General features: G+C 39.4%; 1 protein-coding gene across 1 annotated transcript; it reads right to left on the bottom strand.

Moving 5' to 3' along the window:
* Positions 1-3725: 3725 nt before the first annotated feature.
* Positions 3726-20838, bottom strand: LOC140938402 (sushi domain-containing protein 2-like). Its single transcript, XM_073387888.1, has 16 exons — positions 20591-20838; positions 17865-18158; positions 17506-17640; positions 16342-16504; positions 15349-15600; positions 14718-14851; positions 14226-14518; positions 12599-12774; positions 11878-12034; positions 11039-11274; positions 9404-9615; positions 7354-7570; positions 6623-6748; positions 5826-6095; positions 4622-4795; positions 3726-3973 (listed from the first exon to the last, which is right to left on the bottom strand). The coding sequence occupies exons 1-16, from the start codon at positions 20789-20791 to the stop codon at positions 3741-3743; spliced, it is 3273 nt and encodes a 1090-aa protein (XP_073243989.1). The 5' UTR covers positions 20792-20838; the 3' UTR covers positions 3726-3740.
* Between the last annotated feature and the right edge of the window lie 768 nt (positions 20839-21606).

Raw genomic sequence — 21606 nt, 5'->3', positions numbered from 1 at the left:
TCATGGTTAAGTTCTAAGAAGAACGTAACACTCTGCTTAGCTATTGCTGCATGACCGGTTTCCGAACCAAATATTGGGTCCTTTATCAGTTGCTTAGGTATAGCCAAATGTCACCAAGAACTCACCAAGAGAGCTAGTGACGTAAACTAAACTTGACTCTGTTCTTTTCATGTTCTTTAAGCAAGAAGCTGATTGAATGCTTTATCTGACCTTTGCTGTATGAGGACGATTTGATCCTGTTTAAGCGTTAAGGTCATGCGTTAGAGATCCAGAGTGTAAGATTAACCAAAAACTTTGCCCCCCAAAACTAGTTTGTCCTAAATTTAAAGCTTGATTCTTGATCCGAAAATCGCTTTAATTTGATATAACCTTTCATTTCAGACTAAACTGTCATAAGTAAGTTTTCATTACCTTTTACACATACAGGAGAAGTCCCATTCCAGGTTCCGTTTCCTGTACAGGTGACGTAATCATCACCAAAAAGGACGTAGCCGCTGTTGCAGGTAAAGTTATAATTCGAACGATAAACGCGGCCGCTTCCTTGGACGTGACCGTTGGCCAGATAACTTGATAAAGGCGGAGAACACTCTGCATAAGGAAATGTTCATAAGTCTTCATTATTTTAAAAAAAGATAAACATTAAATTTCAAGATCATCACAGTTCGATACGCAACTTTGACTTGCGATGAAAAAAGCCTGAAAAAAATCCGGCTCTTGCCAGGACTCGCACCCTGACCTCCAGAAGCATGTGTACAGCGCACTAACCGATTGAGCTAACAAGGCAACAGGAAGCTGATTATTAAATTGTCATAAATAAATTTTTTACACTTAAAGAGGGAGCGACGTGCAACATGGCTCTCCTTTCCCCGTATGGAAATCTGAGGTCCTCCTGTTGGGTAAAGACCAGCTGCCTGATCGAGCAGCTTTTCTCTGTGCCATCAAGAAAAGGTGTAAGCTAGGTAATAGCAGCAAAGAGATAGAAATTGCTTGTAAAAATGCTTATAATTGACCTGTGGAATTTTAAATAGTGCGCGCTTGCCCTTCCTCAGATAAAATCGATTCGCTCTTGATCTGTCAAATCGTGAATCTCTCTTCACTGGCAAGTTTGTATATACTTTATCAAATCAATGCCAATAATGCTTTGGATCGAAGCCCACCAACCATGAGCGAGGTTTGTGAACAACCACGGTGGTACAAACACTATCGCCTGATGAAGACCTGCACTGTGCGGTCGAAACGTCGCGATCAATATCAAAGTGACAATCGTGAGACAAACGATAAAAACTTAACCCTTTATTTATCAAATCAGTTGATAGAACACAATTTTTCGTTCTACTTCGCCATCGACGCTGAGTGCCAATTTTTAAAAGGTATGTTTGTTTGCCATAAGGTTTAAATAGTAAATTGCATTTTGTAAAAGACTAAATACGCTGATCAGCAAAAACAAGTATAAATACAAACATTTACACTGAACAGACTTGCAAAAGTGACAATAGCAGCTGAAAGATTTGAAAAGTGTTGCAGTGGAACCCGGTTGATACGGAGACCAAGGGCACATGCCATACTGCCCGTATTATCCAGGTGTCCGTCTAAAGCAGGCTCTCAGAAAAAACGTCATGGAGACAATTTATTGATATAAAGATAAAAAGAAACATGACTGAAATAAAAAGCTAAGGAAGTGAAAACTGAGTAATAAAATGGGTGAAACTTTATGAAAGGACTACAGTAAAAGGGTCAAACACCGCAAGAAATACGGACTGATCGAAATGAAAAATGGCGCGAATCTTTGCTACTTTTTTTGTCTGATGATAAAATCGCCTAAACCCCTATAAATCTGTCATTATTTGCAAAGGGTACAATTAATGTCTACAGCTAGCTAATAAATGTGAGTATAAAAATAGACAGTGCGCAGATAACCAGCGTCCGTGAAGCGGGGCTAACGATTTGTGAGAGATGGTGGCTAACTCGGGATACAAGTAAAGTTTCCTTTGCCCTTATAAACTTGTGTCCGGTTAATTTTAGAGCAAATGTAAGAGCTTTTCGTCGGGACAAACGAAGCTGTCTGTTATAAATGGGTGTCAGTTTAAGCAGCTGTCCGCAGAGCGGGGTTCCATTTTATTAGGCTTACACCAACCTTTACGAGCAATTTCTGTTGTCTGATGTACAATTATTGGACGCCATACCTTTCCCTGTTTTTCATTGCAGGAAAATAAACAGCTGTTTGTTCTCTCATGAAAAATTTAGGTATATAATTTATTCAATAACTTACTTACCCTTTGGAAGACATTCTGGGGCTGAACCATTGTAAACACCGTCTTTGCAAGTCACGTGACTTGAACCGTTCAAGACGAATCCTCTGTTGCAGACAAACTTGTAATCTATCTCAGTGCCAAATTCCGTATCATTTCTGAACACGATGCCATCTGTTAGGTTAGAGTTCAACGGTACACAAGCTGAAAAGGAAAAATGCATGTCAGCAACGGTCCAAGACTCCGAACAGTTTCCTATTTTCTCTAAGTTAGAATTGTTAATATATACTTAATGTCAGATCCCGAGAGAAACAGTTAGTTTTGTTTTCCCTAGAGTCTTAATGTTTCCCGAGACGAAATGATGATTACAAATAATGATTACCCTGACTTCTGTTTTGTTCGAAATAATTGTAGTTCAAAGTATAACACGAATAGATATCAGATTTTTTTCAGATATTTATCTTTTTGTACCATTTTAAGAGGTTACTAAAAATATTACAACACATTTCAAAAGTAAGAATAAAATAAAACAACAAATTATATAAATCATCAAAGGTGAAGTGTACGAACCAAAGGAGCTTAGGCTTTCGAGTTGTTCACTGCTACATACAACTCTATGGCGTAGACATTTACAAACAGACACACCTCACGAGGCTACGAGTCCTCAGCCTCTACGTTCGCAAGATTTAGGTCTCTTTACGCGGCTTAGAAGGGGAGAAAATGATCAGTAGCGTTTAGTTTATAGGCTCAGTTACTCTGTAATCGGAATGATATGCTTGACTATAGGTCGAGCGCGGTTCTGTAATCAAATAAGGTGATCATATGCAAATTCCTTTCAAGTTGGCCGCAAATCTTTGAAAAGCTTCGAAGAGTGAAATTTCTTAGGATAGAAATTTCTTACGATTGCGTTGTCATTGAAGGGTATCGAATAGGACTAAAGAGTTGTGGCTATGGAAAGCTTTCCTTCCATTAAGCTGCAATCGTTAGCTGGTTGGGAATATGCTTGTGCATGTTTGAGTCAAAAGACCGCATAGTTTTAGGTGAGGAACCAAGCTTCCCGCGGTGTAGGCAAAATGACACTGATCTACTTGGTACCAGATTGTAAGTATTTCATGGATAAGTTCTAAGAAGAACGTAACACTCTGCTTTAAGCTATTACTGCAAGACCGGTTTCGGAACCAAATATTGGATCCTTCGTCAGTTGGTTAGGTATATAGCTGTTAACAAGAGCTCAGCAAGACAGCTAGTGTCGTAAACTAAGCTTGAGTCTGCTCTTCATGTAGCAAACAGAATCCAACTAGTGATTGGTTCTTTAAGCAACAAACTGATTGGATGATTTATCTGACCTTTGTTGTATGAGGACTACTTGATCCTGCTCAAGCGTTAAAGTCATGCGTTAGAGATCCAATGTGTAAGATTAGCCAAAAATTTTGCCCCCCAAAACTAGTTTGTCATAAATTTAACGCTTGATTCTTGATTCGGAAATCGCTTTTATTTGATATAATCTCTCCTTTCAGACAAAACTGTCATAAGTAAGTTTTCATTACCTCTTACACATACAGGAGATGTGCCATTCCAGGTTCCGTTTTCTGTACAGGTGATGTAATCATCACCAAAAAGGACGTAGCCGCTGTTGCAGGTAAAGTTATAATTCGAACGATAAACGCGGCCGCTTCCTTGGACGTGACCGTTGGCCAGATAACTTGATAAAGGCGGAGAACACTCTGCATAAGGAAATGTTCATAAGTCTTCATTATTTGAAAAAAAAAATTAATAAAGAAATTTCAACCTCATCGCAGTTAGATACGCCAACTTTGAGTTGTGATAAGAAAGCCTGAAAAAAATCAGGCGCTTGCCGGGACTCGCACCCTGCTAGTGAAACCCGAGCAACCAAAGGGTGAAAACTTTATTAAAGGACTACAGTAAAAGGGTCAAACACTGCAAGAAAGACGGACTGATCGAAATCAAACATGTCACGCATCTTTGTCACTGTTTTTTCCGATGATAAAATCGCCTAAACCCCTATAATTCTGTCATTATTTGCACAGAGTGCAATGTCTACAACTAGCACATAAAATTAATGTGACTTTAAAAATAGACAGTGCGCCTATAACCAACGTCCGTGAAGCAGGGTTAACAATATATGAGAGATGGTGGCGAACTCGGGACACAAAATTGTCCGTTGTCCTTATCATCTTTTGTCCGTATTAGCAAGTTAATTTTAGAGAAAATTTTTGAGCTTTTCGTCGGGACAAACGAAAGTGTCTGTTATACATGGGTGTCAGTTTAAGCGGTTGTCCGCAGAGCCGAGCAGAGCTCTCAGTTCTCTCATGAAAAATTTAGGTAAACAATTTATTTAATAACTTACTCACCTTTTGGAAGACATTCCGGGGCTGAACCATTGTAAACACCGTCTTTACAAATCACGAGACTTGAACCGTTCAAGACAAATCCTCTATTGCAAACAAACATGTAATCTATGCCATATTCCGTATCATTTCTGAACACGATGCCATCTGTTAGCTCAGAGTTCAACGGTACACAAGCTGAAAAGGAAGAATGTATATCAGCGACCGTCCAAGACTGCGAGTAGTTACTTATTTTCTTTAAGCTTGAGTTGTTTAACACCTGTTTTCATGCCACGAAATAACGATGACGTCTGTGCAGTGAGAAAAAAAACCCTGACCCTCTAATTATTTCTTCAAAAGAGAAGGTTTTTGAACCTATTGCAAGACTTTTCTTAACGTATATGACTTTTATCTAACCTGCAAATAATGATTACTCTTACTTATATTTTATTCGAAACAATTGTCTCAAAGTACCACGAATAGATTTCAGATTTTTCAGATTTTTTATCTTTTTGCACTATTTTAAGACATTACTACAAAAATTACAATACATTACAAAATAAAGCAAAACATTAAACAACACATTACGATAACATCAAAGGTAAAGTGTACGCACAGTGACAAAAGGAGCTTAGGCTTTCGAGTCGGTCACTACTAAGTGCAACTAATGGGACCTGCGGCCGCAACGTCGGACCCGTGACCACGGCTTTCAAGCCCTGACTTGCGACCATTAGTCAGAACTCAACTAACTGGCGTAGCCATTTACAAACAGACCGCACACCACACCGCCATCAATATGCAAAAAGCGAAGAATTAATAACCACGTCACTTATACTGACTTGCACATCATTTTATCTGTAACGAACACCTGCTTGGTTTTGTATTTGACGATTGAAAAACAGGGTTGGAGAACGACGGGTAACATCTCAGTACTGACTCTCGACGGTAGCATGTTTATCTCTCGAACGATTTCATTGACTTATTAAAAAAAATCTTTCTTATGTTTCCTTTTAAGAGGGCTAGGGTAGTGCGCTAAGTTGTCCCGATACATTTTTGTCGTCAAATCGTCAAGGACTTTCTCTCCGTCAGTAAAGGCGAAAGTATTTAGTGAACTATTGGCTCTTCATCAGTGACAAGTTATCAGCTTTCGTCCAAGACACCTTCACCTGTAAACAGCTCCCTTCAATTTCTGTGCAGTTCTAACAATCATCAAGATGTTAAATCATACCTGGTTTAACGGTATCATTAATGACAGCGACAAACTGTTCCACAGTTTCTTTACTTGCTTTCCCAATGGTCACCTTCTTGGTCGTGTAAATATCAAACATACATTGAAAATTGTCTCCACAAACGTCCTTGGCATCTTTTTCCAGAGATTTATTCGAAAACACCAGTTTTTGACTGTCTGCAAATATCGGCTGATAGTTTGGATGGTGGTAAGTTGCATGGCTTTTGCCTTGTTCATACGTAAACAGGGACTCAGCTGCTGTCGTCACCCCTATAAACAAGTAGACGGGAAAAGAGGTAAATAAAAAGACCACAAACTGGCGACCCGTTAATTATTTAACTATTGATCCAAAAGGCCTTGCGTAATAAACTTTTGGACTTACCAACGGAAAGAGGAGGTTGCTGCCTCTCTCTTCACCCATCAAAGATTTTTCCCGCCCTTTTTCTTAAAATGGCAGAACCTTTCTAATTCATCGGCACCTCATTTTATTGCTAAATATTGGGCAAAGGTAATAACAGGTTACGTTTTTTACCAAAAAAAAATATTATGCAGTTAAATTTCTAATTCTAACACACCTTATCTGAAGAATATTTATATTCTAAACAAGATCCAAAAGCAAAACTTGGTTTGGTCGCTCACTTACAGTACAGACCACCAACTCGGATCAGTGAGTTTCTCACTTCATTGGTGATATTACAGTGAATAATAAGCGCATTAAGGATATGCAGAAATTATGGGCACAAATGTCCTTAAATTGAATTCGTTGTTTTAAAGAATCAAGAGGAAATAATAATTACAAAGCTGTCCAAAGTTCCTGTGAATTTCTTTGAAGCTTGAATTCGTACTCAGAAACGTGCCATCGGGCTTAAGATATTCTAATTCTTGGCTGTCGTCCCAGTAACCAAGAAGTCCGCTTGTGTTCCCTGAAAAAAAAAGTGTATCCCATTTTTTTACAATATATTTTAGATCAAGTCGTTTTCATGCGAATATTTGTGTAAAAGCTAAATTGTTCCTATGATTACTCTTACCTTTTTGGTCAGAGTATACCCTTTTCAGCATTAGCATGCCGGTGAACTCACAATTGTAATACCTACCCGCGACTAAGAACCTGCATTTTCCCTAGTTAGCCTTCTTATAAGGTAAACAGGCTTAATATTTCGGACCCTTGGAATCACATTTAACAGTACTCAAGATCTCTTTAAAGATATTTCTGAAATCCACTCAGAACATATCGTGAAAGTGTAGCCTCTTCTCGCAGGGTAAGTGGTCAGCGTGTCGGAATCTTATTAGTTATGCCTATGCTTGCTTGTTTTAGGACGTTTTGGCCTTTTTTCCATTGCTTTCTACCACAGTTTATATTTATCACTTATTTGAATGTTTCAGTCAATTCTGGTATCTTGTGTTTAATGCTGATATATCCGCTTAAATAACGTTTTCTTTATGTATAACAAAACCTAGATTTTCACAAAGGGAATAGATACTTAGAGAATAAGGGGCTTTTCAGCCTTAATAACATTCAGCACCTTACCTTTAAACATGGTTGGTACTAACGTCACAAGACCAAGCAGTTCTGTTTGACCTTCTACAGTTACCGAGATCCCAGAATGAAAGATGGCCGAGTACTTGGATGTGTTGACGTACTGCAACACTGACACACCGTTGAATTCCCAGAGGGATAACTCGTCAAAATCAACAATTTCTCCATTCACCAAAACATCGACCAATCCTCGGCCATTTAAGTGAATCTACATGCAAGGGATGGATAAATAGACTTGGATATGGCATCAAAGCGCAGGCTACTGGATACTAGCTTCCCATTAAATGAAAACTAGCTAGGAGTAGCCTGAAGTTCTATTTTTTGGTAAGCAAGAACGTGCGGCTACTTTTAACTCGAATCATGCATTTTAGTAAAATCCAACTAGTGGTCTATTATCAATGCTGCGTTGTGATTGGTTGAGCTACTACTAGGCTATATGTTATAGCCCACTAGTAGCGAAAAGCGCCGGCTTTTTGGCGGCAATAAACGATTAAAATCTAGCTTTAGTCAGCTAAAGTTGTTTTGTCTCGATATTTTTGACCAACTAGTTGGATTTTACTAAAACAATTATTCCTCTCGTCCTCATGGCCTCTGAGCCAATAGCCTATTCGGCCTTCGGCCTCATGGGCTATTGACTCAGAGCCCATTCGGGCTCGAGGAATAATTTTTAAAGATATAGAACAAATTTTCATTGATTCAGTGTGTCCTTATTGGTATTCAGTCATTGTTAAGAAAACTGCTATTGGTCAGGTCGGAACATTTTTTCTCGGATAAAATGATTTATAAGTACCGTGGAACCTCTATTCAGGGGACACCCTAGGGACCGAGTCAAGTGTCCCTTGAATAAAGGTGTCCCCTGAAGAGAGGTTGGGCTGAGGTAGTCAAGAATTAACCAAGAAATACAACATAAAAACCATTATTAATTTATCTCTACAAAATTATATGGTGGATTCACAAAAGTGAATTACGTCGAGAATTAGTCAGTTTCTTTGTGAAAGTTTCCATAATTGTGATAAGTGCGCAATTAGAAATATTAACCCTCTTTGTGGTCAGTCCGGCACTTTCTGAGTGCTTAGGTGTCCCCTGAATGGAGGTTAACCCCGGGTTTCGGGAAAAAGTGTGCCTTTCCTCAGAATATAGGTGTCCCTTCACTAGAAGTAATAGATACAAAGATTAGTGAACATTTTTTGGTGAAAAAATTTTGTGCCCCCTGAATGGAGGTGACCCTTGAATAGAAGTGTTTCAAGGGAGAGGTTCTACTGTAGCTGAAATAAATAGGCCATTTGCATGATGGCGTCATTTTACTACTATGACCAGAATCCTTCAGGGTTTTGCTTTTTTGTGCAAATTAGGGCTTTCGTTATTTAAACCTCACTGGGATTACCAAATTTAAATATGAAAAGAAAACCCAAAAGAATTCTGGTCGTAGTAGTAAAATGACGCCATCGTGCAAATAGCGTATTATTGAAATAGAATCATTATGGTAAATAATAATGAGTGTAGTCCTGAATAGGACAGTCGGTGACACAGAGTGCATGACAACCTTTATTCGTGCGTGTGGTAGTCATCTTTAGAGCCAAAGTGAGTTGTGTTACGAGTATGGTAAGAAAAGCTCTGGTAAATTATTGGTCCGGTTGGTCACGTAAGTCGCGATGTTATTGGTCGCCTGTCAATTGAGCCGTGGTGTTATTGGCTATGAGGTCTCCAAACGCAATGGTTTCTTTTCGATCCGTCTTTGTCACAATTATAACAGTCGTTTTTTTTTGGTCGAATCGTCGGTTGCATTTTGTCCAGTCATTCTATCGTTGTCAGTTTTTGCGGAAAACTAAATTTGATTACTCCTGGTACAAAATTACAAGTCTGTACTCTACTGTACAGTTAACTGATAGTACAGAATTTTAAAACCGATTGACGGATGGTCACCATTTTGTCTTCGCAAACAGGCGGAAAAAGATAAAATTACATGTTAAAGGAAAACGCCTTCTAGATTTACTCCAGTATCCTTGAAGTGTCGTGATTCATGGATTATTTAATCTCTAACCTGTACTGTATCTGATCCAGATTCCTTGGCTGCAAACGCCGTATAAACAGTAGCATCTGTTTGAGACCCATCGTCATTAACCAGAGGCTCCATCCGTCCCTGTAGTGTAAAGTTTACACCTCTAACCTTTAAAATGGAGTATTCGCCGTGGCCATTAAAAGTGAAGGGAGTTCCATCTAGCGTCACCATGTGGGGGTCACCAAATCCAGTAGCTGGCAGTGATTAAAAACAGAATTTATCATGCAGTTACTGAATATGTCATTTTCACAGTGATCTTGTCAACTAAGATTAAAAGGTACATTCTTGTTTTTATTTTGTTTGGGAGGGGGGAGGGGGGATGATGTTGATTTGGCAAGGAAATAAATTAGTGTAGAAAAGGTATACACATAAACCAGTTAGTCCACTAATGAGATCAGAGGCACCTTGTTGTGGTGGTGGACTATCTGGTCATTGGCTACTAATTATCCACTTCATATTTTTGTTTTATCTTCAATCAAAAAACCCCCCAATCCAATATTTTATAATTTTCCATAAATTTAAACATCGCCCGTTAATTTGTATACATTAAAAACATTTGAAAAATAATCCAGAAATTCTCATCCAAATTATTAGTTCCCTGACCGTGCACAATCCTTTGCTTTATGTTCACAAATTGTGACTGAGCAAATTAATGCGATGTTTCTATTGGTCGGTAAGTTCAAAATATAATGATAGGAATGCTATTGAAGGTTGTGTACGGTCAGGTCCAAAAATTGGTAACAAAAACAATAAATAACAGAGAAGTCTAACGGGTTTCATAACCATTCCACTTTAATAACTATGGTTAAACCAAGGCCTCCAAACTAATTGAGTCATTTTTGATTGAAAGAAATCTTGGCTGTATATTAAAGAAAAAAGGCAGAAATCAACGCAAAACAATGATTTCATGGTATTAAGAAATTATCACTTTTTGCCTAATGATCAGAGTGATCTCTGAATGCCAAGTCATAAATCTAACAGTGAGCGAGAGTGGTTTGGTCTTTTTTTGTTGCTAGTTCGAACAGTATTTCTGTGTTCTTTTTATCTGTATCACATAAAAAATTCCAAACTGACCCCTATATATGCGTAGACAAAATTATCATCAATTTAAAGATAGAAAAGCGTCTGTTTGATCTTAATTGTCATCAATTTGTTTGTGCGTGCTATTGTTGCCGTTAATGCATATATTCTTCGTTTTCCTGGGCAGTTATTTTTATGGGTGCTTCGAGTTGTGATTGGATCGTCTTTATTTGGACAAATGCATTTTCATCACAATAGAACAATTGCGTGATGACGTCATTTTACTATAACTACCTGAATCCTTCAGTTTGATGTTTTTTTGTGCAAATAAGGGTTATCGTTTTTTAAACCTAAGCAGGATTGACAAAATTAATTCAGAAACCAAAAACGAAATGAATTCTGGAAGTTTGTGAAAGTAGCCTATTCGGGTGATTTATTGAGCGTCTGCCATGTTGGTCCCTAAACAATAAAACGGCGACCATGTTGGTGTTCCAAAACAATCATTTGGTATTTTAACCTTTTTCTAACATTACTCTTCTCTTGATTTGTGGATTGGTCAGAATAAATAAAGTAACTGTTTTGAGCTAGTTTACATACCAGGCCTTGGAGCTTGGTACTGTGATCCGTCATCTGATGGGCGCTTCTCAAAATATTTGTCGCAACTATCAGACAACCGACAACAGTCCTGGTATGGCACTAAGTCGTGGAAGAAGTGCGATAGCACAGGAAGACCAGCATTCGGATGAAATCGATCAAGAGAACCTGCGTTGGGTTTGCCCATCATTAAGTTGCCAAAGTTGTTATAGCAACACTGCTGACCAGCCCCTTTGGAGCTATGGAGAAAAGTGGTAAAGACAGAATTTACCGACAGAATTTTACTACAAGTGATAATCAGTCTTTTCCTAATTTCTTTTTCCTAATTTTTTGGGCTATTTTTTTTAAAAATAATTTACCAAAAAAAAACGGCCAAAAAAGGGACTGTTAGAGGGTTAGCCAAAACTGCGCCAGAGGTTATAATTTTAACCTTTGCCTAAGTTTACGCTTAACGGAGCAACTGGGCTAACAAACTTTATCTATTCTGCCATTATTTTATCTTGATATGAAAAGGCATGCGAAGTAATTTTATTGAACAATGCATTACAAAGTGACCTTTTCTCCTCTTTTTACTTGCTGAGGCCGGTGATAACTGTAGTAATACCCTGCGATAAGAGTTTCTTTGTGGCATGGCTTTTAGCATTTACCGAGTCGTTCACGTTGCTCTCAGTCGCGAAATTAATTGGACAATGACTATGTGTTAGTGCTAAAAGCCATCCCGGAAAGAAACCTTTACTCGCAGAGCTGTAGTAACAGGTGCTAAAGCAAACTTTCAAAATAGTGAGTGTAATAACAAGTTCGTTATTGATTTCTAGAAAGGAGGTCTCTCTAAGTAAGGTTACCTGGGTCTAATCATTTTGAAGCACTGAACGGCGCCATCGTGGAATCGAGAACAGCCCTCTCGATTGGACGGATTACACTCTTCATCAGACATAAAACGCCCGCGATCAGCCATGGCCTGGGTTAAGCTTCTTGGGCAGGGTTCCATGCTGGGATCAGCTATAAAGGCAAAACAAATGACTTAATGACTTTTTAATATACAGTCTAGGCCCCCGGAAGGTTCCACCCAAGAGGCCAGGTACCATTCGCTTACGAGAGGAGGTCGCCTGGTACAGTCGAAACCTTGAAACAGAGGGGCTTCTTCAGGGGATAGATCGGTCACAGCTCTGTCTCTAACACCTGATCTACGCATTCAAAGACTCAGAATTTAAATTTTACACAATAAAATACTAGCAACACCTCATGGCGTACGGTACATGCAGTGAACATAGCTGGGATTATTTACTGAAAATAGTTCGGTATTTTGGACAAGTAGTCGCTTATGGCAGGTGGTCGCATATGGATCGCAGTTACCGACAGGAAGAACATATTACTAAGGAAAACAACGTAAAACAAATGTTACCGACAATAATGTACATACTAGGCGAACACGGTCGTTAATAAAACAAAATAAAATAAAAATAGATAAAAATAGAAAACACGCAGGACATAAATTCATACCGATCCAGAACATCACATAAACAAAAATTAATTAGCCGCACACTTGCATCTAGCTAAAACTACCTCTGAATTCTTCTGGATTGGGTTCTTGCTCATACCAAACTTTGCACCTCCTGATGGCCCATGGGGCATTTTTCCAGGAAAACAAATCACTCCACAGCCACTGGGCCCGAGAAACACTGCTTCCACCCTGTTTCCTTGATACCCGAACAAGGTTTACATAACGATCGTCGATGTTGCTGAAACATGAAAAGGAATCTGAAATCTGGAACCCGTAGACTCTCGACTGTATGTTGGCACAACCTAAACTACTTTAAACCTATACGCTGAATTTCTGGCTTTAAAAAGGCAATATGATATATTTGTCATGGGCCAAAGTGTAAAACGAAGACGCCTGATCTTGACGAGTCTCAGTGTACTCATGCAGTAATGATATCTTTTTTTAGAAATCTTAGACAGTTATTTCCTAAAGCCGTCGGACATTACAGGGGAAAATGTATACTATCCTAGACAAAACCACTGAAGAAAAATAAACATCCACAATGAAGAGGATTCAAACCCTTGCTCTTGCTATTACTCTCTTGCAAAGTTCGGCCAGGCGTTATACCCATTTTCGATATGCATTCCTAGTAAAAAGAATTATTGCTTGGGATGTGCCTCTTGTCATAATAAAACTGATGATTCTAGGGCACGTTAGCGAATAAAACTGTTGTAATTGGGGCCTCGAAACGAATTGTAAGAGCATCCGCGCACAAATTGCAGCTCTTCATCCATAGGTGCACATGTATCTGGATTTAAAGAAGTAGCCACGAAGAGCATTTTAGCGAAAAAAGAACTGTGTCAAACGGTAACAGAAGGTGGAAAAAAATATCTTAAGGTTATATTCAAGGGCCTATCGTGAGTTTTGGCATGTAAGTGATATTTGTTTTTCCCCTTCGTATAGATTCAAGAGATAAAAGAAAAAAACTATCCACCGGATTTTTGTCAGACAACGTTCGTCTTTTCTGGAAATAGTTTACTGGATTCCTATGCTATAAAAGAAATTTTTTGCCAATTCATGGAAGATAATTAGCTATGTCTTGTAACACAGAATAAATTACAGGTTAACAAACAAGTTTGGAGATATTGTCAGAAAATAGGGCTTATACGCCCTTATTTCAGAGGGATTTGTGATTGCCTGGTAACTACTGTTTTGAGGTTAAACGCATCAGCTAAAAAATAGATTGTACATTTAACTTTTTTCTCATTTTTCAGACATCTTATTAAAAGTAAAAAACACGTTTGTGCAAATGTCAGACTGCTAGGAAAAGGCCCACTTCGGAAAGAAAGAAAGAAAAAAGGCAGTTGCGTAAAAAGCTCCCAAAGACGAATCGATGGTATTTCGTTTTATAATTTCAAAGAGACCACGATGGAAATTCCGGTTTAAATGAGTTTCCAGAACTTTCAAGAAGTCATAGAGGCCTGAAACACCACACTGTGAACTTTTTAAATTATTTTTTTAGCACTTTAGGTAGATGAGATCGGTTCGATTGTCTCTGATCATTAGGAACATGAATAGGTCTGGATTGATGGACCCAAGTTAGCAAGTATGCAGAAATATTTGTAGACAAGTACACGTATCTTTGCAAGTCAAGCAATTGGATAAGAACAAAATTAATATAATGAGTGACCATTAAACTTTATAACTTACCCGTCTCCCTGTCCTTTTGTGACGACAAACTGACCTTGGCCAGTATTCAACTGGGAGTTCACAACTGTGTGGAAACTTTCCAGTTCTGGAACTTCATCGTTGCCCATTTTATAACGCGCCAGATCGATCGTTACTTGTTCGCTAGTGCTTCCGATGCTTTCGGCATCCCAATTGATATCAACTGGCGATCCCTCTTCCCATTCTTCTCCGTACTGTCGTTGTACCCCCGGAGTGTATCGATCCATGGGGACTAAATCAAGGGAAAGATAGCATGGCGGAAGATCGTAGTGTAACTGCTATCATAAAATACTGATTAACGGGAAAACCCCAATCATAATAGTAATAATAATAACAATAAAACACAAATGCCTGATTATTGATGTTGCTTGTCCGTTTTGACATTCAAGTGAAAGACAAAGAGAAAGAGAAAATTGAGAACTACCAGGACCTGAAGCGGGAGTTAAAAAGGATCTGGAAATTGCGCAAAGTAACTGTGGTGCCAATCATATTTGGTGCATCAGGAACTGTCTCGAACGATATAGAAAAGTGGTTAACAGAGATTGGTGTCACATGTCGTTTGGAATCATTTGAATCACCCTGAAAAGTTACTCCCAAAAGGGGGAGATCTTTACATTGGGCGTACCACAAATGGGTGCATACTCCTCATAGTTGTTTTTCCTTCTAATCAATCACAGGTACGCCTGTGTCATTTGCTCGCTGGAATTTTTATTGTTCTTGAGATTAGAAATAAGAAACAAACTGATTTGACGGGCCAATGCAATCCAGCCGGATCATGTAATCCGTTCCTTAGTCTACTATTGGTGACAAAATGGTATGAACAATGATTGGTGAATAATTAAGAAACAATCAGTGGATTGCTTATGTAGTACTACGGATACTCAACTTTTTCTGGAGATATCCTGCGCAAATGTCGTCATTTCACCGAATACGGCAAACGTCTTCCAAATTTGGTCAATATTAGCTTCTTAAGCAGAATTAGTAAGTGGATTATTTGAGCAATCACAAACGTAGGATTATTTGAATGAATGGAGGAATAATAATAATAATAATTATAATAATTGATATTACTTTGCTTAAAATATAAGATGTGAGAGGAAAATACCTGATGTGTAAACTCCATTGTGTTGAAAAGAATTTCCACCATCGACTGACAATTTAATCGGTACTCTTCCTGTTCTATTAAGAACAGGCGCAGTAACGGAAGACTGAATTTCCGTTCCGAACGTGGCGTTGATGTTAATACTGTTGTCGAACTGCACAACTATGTCATCTTTCTGCTTGAAACAAGGTCCACTCATTTTCAAGTTCGTACCCCCCAGCATTATCCCAGATCGAGGGGAGATAGTTAGAGAACCTAATGATTAATTAATAAATTGTTATTAGTGATAAAAATAATGATAGAGATTCTCAGTGTAGAGGACACAGCCGGCACTCGAGGTGGCTTGAGGTTTGTAGCCTGCGCCACAAGAAACTAAACCCTGGTTAACAGAAGCTTTATTTTTCGTCGAGAGCGTGTATGAGAAAAAAAACCCGCGGGGAATTTATTGATCGCTTGCGCTTGAGGGTGGGCTCCGGGTTAGCTCTAGCGAATTAGCTTCGCTCGTCCGCTCCTCGATTTTCGAAAGGAAAGAGGAAACAACGTCTGAGTGTATACAGGCCAAGTCTAAACAACGCCGAAAATCTAGTTTTGGGACCCCACCTGTGTACCCGGATTTGAGCACGCGCCTTGATCGATTGGCCTCAGGTTAAAAGAGCCATTGTCCATTTGTTAATCACGTTGAAGGGAAATTCAGAATTCGTTAGTCCGTCGTGGGGCCCAGAATAAGGCTCTCAGCGGCTTCGCAGACGTTTCTAATCAGGGATAAATTACGTTTGCGACGCAGGCTAGGGGTTTGGGTTTGGCTAGGGGTTTGATACCAACATATGCATTAGTGATTTAATAAACACAATGTCCATCTGTTCACTTCTATTTTTACCTTATTACCCTGTTCTTGAAGAACATCAGGAGTAGGAGAAATTTCAGTGGATAGGCTTTGAGGGTATATATCAAAAACGTGAAGGAAAGTCAATAGAATTTGTTAAAATAGAAGTATACCTTTAGTATTACATCCTCCAGCTTCAACACTGGCCTCATCAGTTCGGAACATCCACTGTCCTGGAACAGCTACATTAGAAGTGGATGGAAGATTGACAACGTCTCCTGTTCTTGAACCATTAATTTGGAAGAATCTGATCCCATCTCCAGCGTTGAAACCGGCCTATAACGTTAACATTCAAAGCCTTATCCGCATCGGAATCTCTAAGAGGGAATCTGACTACTATGTCCCGGCACACGCACAGGATGGATTAACGTAGGTTGGTTTTATAAGCATGTAGGGAGAGTCTGTGCAGCAAGACTAGTAAATCTTTCACGCCAATAGCACCATCGATGAAGTTCGTGTATAGAGGCAGTGTAGGGAAACTATTACAGAATTAATTTGGGGGAGCGCAGTACATTTGAGTAGCTGGTGATTTCGTGAGGATAGCTCGTGGGAGAACGAGCCACAAAGCTGCGCTTGGGAAAGACGAAAAAGGCCAGCGCTTGTTAGCGCGCACTAACCAACAAAACCGCCAGCTACACAGGCTGTAATTTAGAAAGTTATCGATCGTAAATTAAAATGAATATAGCATAATTAACAACACATTGAAAGTAGCCCCTTATCAGATCAGACTTACAATCTCGATCTAACCGGTCTGCGGTTATGTCCGTTCCTTTAGCGTTCATACGACCTTTCGAGCAGCTAATAGAATCCTCAAAAGCATTATACCTGGACAATTTGAACATTTTAAACTGAATTCACAGATTTTCGGCGGAGGATATAGCAGCTTTCCCCGCTCGTACTCTGGCCCTCCCCCCCCCGGGACTCTGGCCCGTTTCCATCATTTGTCACGCACTCTTCTCGCTCATTTTCGGCTGCCTGGCCATGTTCGTCCGTGCTTCCTGCTCGGCAACCTTGGATAAGCCCACGGAGAAGGCAGATATTTTACACGGGCTAGAAATTTTGTCATGTCTGCCTGGTGTGCTGTTCTTAATTTGGCGACTGCTTATTTTGCATTTTGCTGAAGTTACTTTGGTCAAATTGAAGATTTGCTAGAGGTGAAAGTCTTTTCTAACTGATAATGTATTTGGCGTGTCCTTGTAATTTAGGATACTGACATTTAAAAATCAGTCTGAGGTGAACTAGCTAGTTTGTATTCTAGGCCTTGTTAATTTGTTCACCTGAGCAGGCGTGCCACCCAAACCTTGGCTATTTCCTCCACTGGCTGTTCCTGTTGTCCACATAATCCGATTGTAATTGAATATTACAAAGGAATGGCGTCCATTGGTGACCAATACAGCTTGAAAGGTGTTCGCCTAAAGCGTAAAACAAAATATTGCATTTTTAGTGTACTGATCGTACCATCCGCACTGATCAAGAAACGGTCTTTCTTGCCTTTTTGATGCTTAGTAGTTTTGAAAGCTCCTACGATAAACAGTGAAATCTATAAATTTGTTGAATCGAGGAAAATTAAAGCCCGACCATTCCTCCCTGATAAGACCTGAAGCAGAGCACGCTCCATTTACTCCCTAATCCATACCTTGTTCTGCATAAGCCCGCTTGCTCCGTAAAATGCGACTCTGTCCCAGGTAGCTATAAAAATCCACGTTGCCGTGAATTTTTGATGACGTACGAAAGCGCGTCGAATGTCTTTAGTTGCTCTCTGTAACAAAGCAGTATCTGTACTTTCTCTGTAAGACACAACACCTCCATTTCTTGTGTCCACATCGCCCCAGAAAGGGGAGATGAGGCGCCGTTGATCACCAAGTGGGAAGGGATCAGGAGTGAATTGACTCACTGCCACTAGGAATGACACGACTCCATTTGTGTTTACCTTAATAAACAACAAAGATCAAGACAGATGAAGTTCAGTCACAAAGCAAGAGTCAATACAAAAGTGTCGATAGATGGAGGAAATAAACAGTAAAACAGTGAATGTGAACAACAACAATGTGTGCCACCGAGAATCTGTCTTTCCCAACAAAAAGGATCTTCATGGGAGAAAAAAAAATCAAGTATTCTTTGAAATTTATTAGCTAGCTAATTGCTATCGTAGCTTCCTGAGGTTCCTAATATATAGGAAAATTGTTTTAGGCCTTTCGGTTTTTCGGTCATAATCATTCGAAGTTGCTAGCTTACATGCAAAAACAGAGACGGAGACGCGTGAATGTTTATATAAAAATGAACTGGAGTGGAAAGCGTGAGTGAGATGATTTGAACAGTCAAATTTCTTCTTAGATACGGATAAATAAATATACTTAGAAATAATCCGGGTATATTGATTCATAGCTAAAAGTGTCGTAAAATTCCACGATGTAGGGAAAATGACCTTTCAGGAAGAAACTCACGTTCCCTAAAAATTGTCTTAGCATGACCGGTCAACTTCAAATATAAGTAATCTTTTAATTCCTTTGAAACCCAACCCATTGTTCCAGTTCCGGGTTCGTTTGACCACGATCGATGCTAGTTTTATCCATATTACAAAATCGTGCATTCAAAGACACGATAAATTTTTGATGTCCATCCTGTCAAAATAATTGAGTTTTAAAGGCTTTGGTTGGACAGTTAGCGCAAAATGTCGTTGTCTAAGAATTCAGGATGCAACCAGAAAATATTAGAGCCATAGTCACAACCATTCAGACCCTACACGAAGCAAGATCGGCCGTCGCCAAGAAGGCTAGCACTACGGCATTTATCTAGGACGGGTCTGGAAGCCCCTCCAACTTCCTCGTTCCCCCTTATTATTTTTGTATTTTAGCTCAAAATGGTGACAAGCGGGCAAGCGCCACATCTAGTCAAACATCTTGGTTGCTACAGCTTTTGGTTATTTTTTGTCTCTTCCTATAATTAGAGAAAACGAAAAACAAAAACAAAAAACAAAAAACAAAAAAACAGGAAAAGGGAAAAGGAAATCTAGAAGTCACGTATCACTTAATTAACAAGAACGCGCTTACAACGGCGTTCAGTCTACCCTGGCTCCAGAGGTCCGAACCATCAGTATCGATAAGAAAAAAATTTCCTCTGCAACCCAGGGTACATTCAGTCTCGCCTGCTTGGAGATTAAATCGAGAAATGAGCAGGCCATTGATTCTAAAAGAAACATGATTTAATTGCTAAGGGTTTTTTACTTCCTACTTTATCGACGTCGATACTTTTTATTTGTTTCTGAATTGATTTAGTACGCGTGTTAGCGACGACAAGAAATACCTCTCCGGTCGCAGGCTGACGCGTGAATCGAATACACTAAAATTCAAGGGCCTCGATTCCAGAGAAATTACATCACTACCAGAGACCATAAAAGTGATTTACATTGCACATCATTTCAATCATCGCCGAAATAAATCGCATCCCCATCATAAGACATTTGCATACAATGAAAGTTTACAACACCCGAACATCGCAATTTTGCTAATTAAGATTCTTTTTTTCTGCCGACCACTCAGTAGTGTTCACTTGTTCCAAAGTAATCAACGCTTTCAAGTGATAGAATTCGTGGACCGACACATTTCGGAAAAGCTCTAAATTTAATCTTTCCTAAGCTTTCGTCGCAAAACATGCGTGGCTTTGATCACGCAACCATTCTTATCCCGGTTTCTAACGTCTCCTCAAGGAACGCCTGGCACAATGACCCCCGATTTGCCTGCGTCGCAGACACTCTAAACCTTCTGTATAGACGAGTGCGTAGCCAGCTGCAACTCATGCAGGCTACACCCGATTTGTGTCCTAAATACGACGAAAAAGCCCGAGGGGGAAGGGGAATACTTGCAGAAAATTTGGGTGTGGATGTGCGGCAGGCTTCCTGAAACCCTTACCTTAGTTCAGACCAAAATCTGTGATTTTCCGTATCAAAAATTTGATACCTTTTTCACTCCTGAAGCCCTCGAGCCCGGCGCATGACCGGAGCGCGTGACAAGTTGTTACGGCACGTACACGGTAGTTGGTGTAAACATTAAAAGGGAAATGGTCTTATCGCCAAATGGTGAGGAAGTAGCGAATTCTTCTAAAAAAACATACCCAATTCAAGACTAGAGTGCACAAACGATACCCTATTTCAGACCAAAACGGCTAAAAAACCATACCCTTTGGCACGGAACATACCTATATAGCCCATAAACGGGACTACCCCCACGGGGCGAAAAACGCTTACGCAAGCGAGACTAACAAGGAAGGCGTTATGGCTATGAGCTCCCCTTGTAATATTACTATCTCTTAACATCTCTCTTCATTTTCTTGTAAGCCCGATAGGTGCCGGACGGGTGTACTTACGTAAAGGGAACCATGGTTGCGGTCGAAATATGGGAAGAGGATAGAAACGTGTATTTCTCCAGATCCTCCATCATCGTTGGGGAGAAGTGCGGTGTCGCCGTTCCTTACACCATAAGGATAAAACTGGCGCAAGGGAAGTGAAAAACATGTAGTTATAAACTGGGCAAAAGCGAGAAACACTTTAACCTGCCGCAAAAACATGGTGTGTTATTTAGTTGAATGCTGTTCGATATCTGTCTATCAGGATATGTTACTTACCTCTCTGTATTTAAATGAGAGCACAGAGCCTTGGAGTCAATCAAGTCTCAAGTGTAGTGTTTTTATAAGCTGATTAAGACCCATAAGCCATTTTCTGTCTCAGCATCCCATCCGTTGTAGCACTGTATAAAGCCATAGTACTACAAAACCGAAACAATTCATCAGAGGCACATTTATCCCTGTGGAACTTTAGTTACCTTTATAATGACTTATCGTCATTGAGTAATTTATGCAGACAAATGATTTTTTTTTTCATTTCTGTCCTGATCCTTTAAAAGCACAACATTAACCATGCCCTTTTTCCTTGGACTTCCTCGTTCCTTTTTCCTTAAAGTACATTTTGAAGTAATAACCCTTGGACTCAATCTTTTCCTTAATCAGGTGACCTGTAGGTTATTTCCTTGAACTTGATAATACCTTGGGTATTTAATTGTTAAAACGTGCTCGTTTGTGCTTTACAGGTTAAGAACGAACACGTCGACGGCAGCAAAAACGTTTCTATAATAGTGATTTCGCGTTATTTTCAACGTCCTTTTTCCCTATTATTCAAACCCGTTCAATTTTTTAAAATCTGGCCGAATTCTTCTGACATTGAATTAGTATAGGTAATAACATGATTTGTAGTGATATTTCGAAATTGTTATACATAATTTCACGAGCCGTTAGGCGAGTGAAATTTGAGACAATTTGGAAAAATCACTAGTGGTATTTATGCCAAATATCACTTACAAATCATGCTATTATTTTTTTTATACTAC

The sequence above is a fragment of the Porites lutea genome, chromosome 5 (genome assembly GCF_958299795.1).
Source record: "Porites lutea chromosome 5, jaPorLute2.1, whole genome shotgun sequence".
In the NCBI taxonomy this organism is placed as follows: Eukaryota; Metazoa; Cnidaria; class Anthozoa; order Scleractinia; family Poritidae; genus Porites; species Porites lutea.
This window is presented reverse-complemented; position numbering and strand designations above follow the sequence as displayed.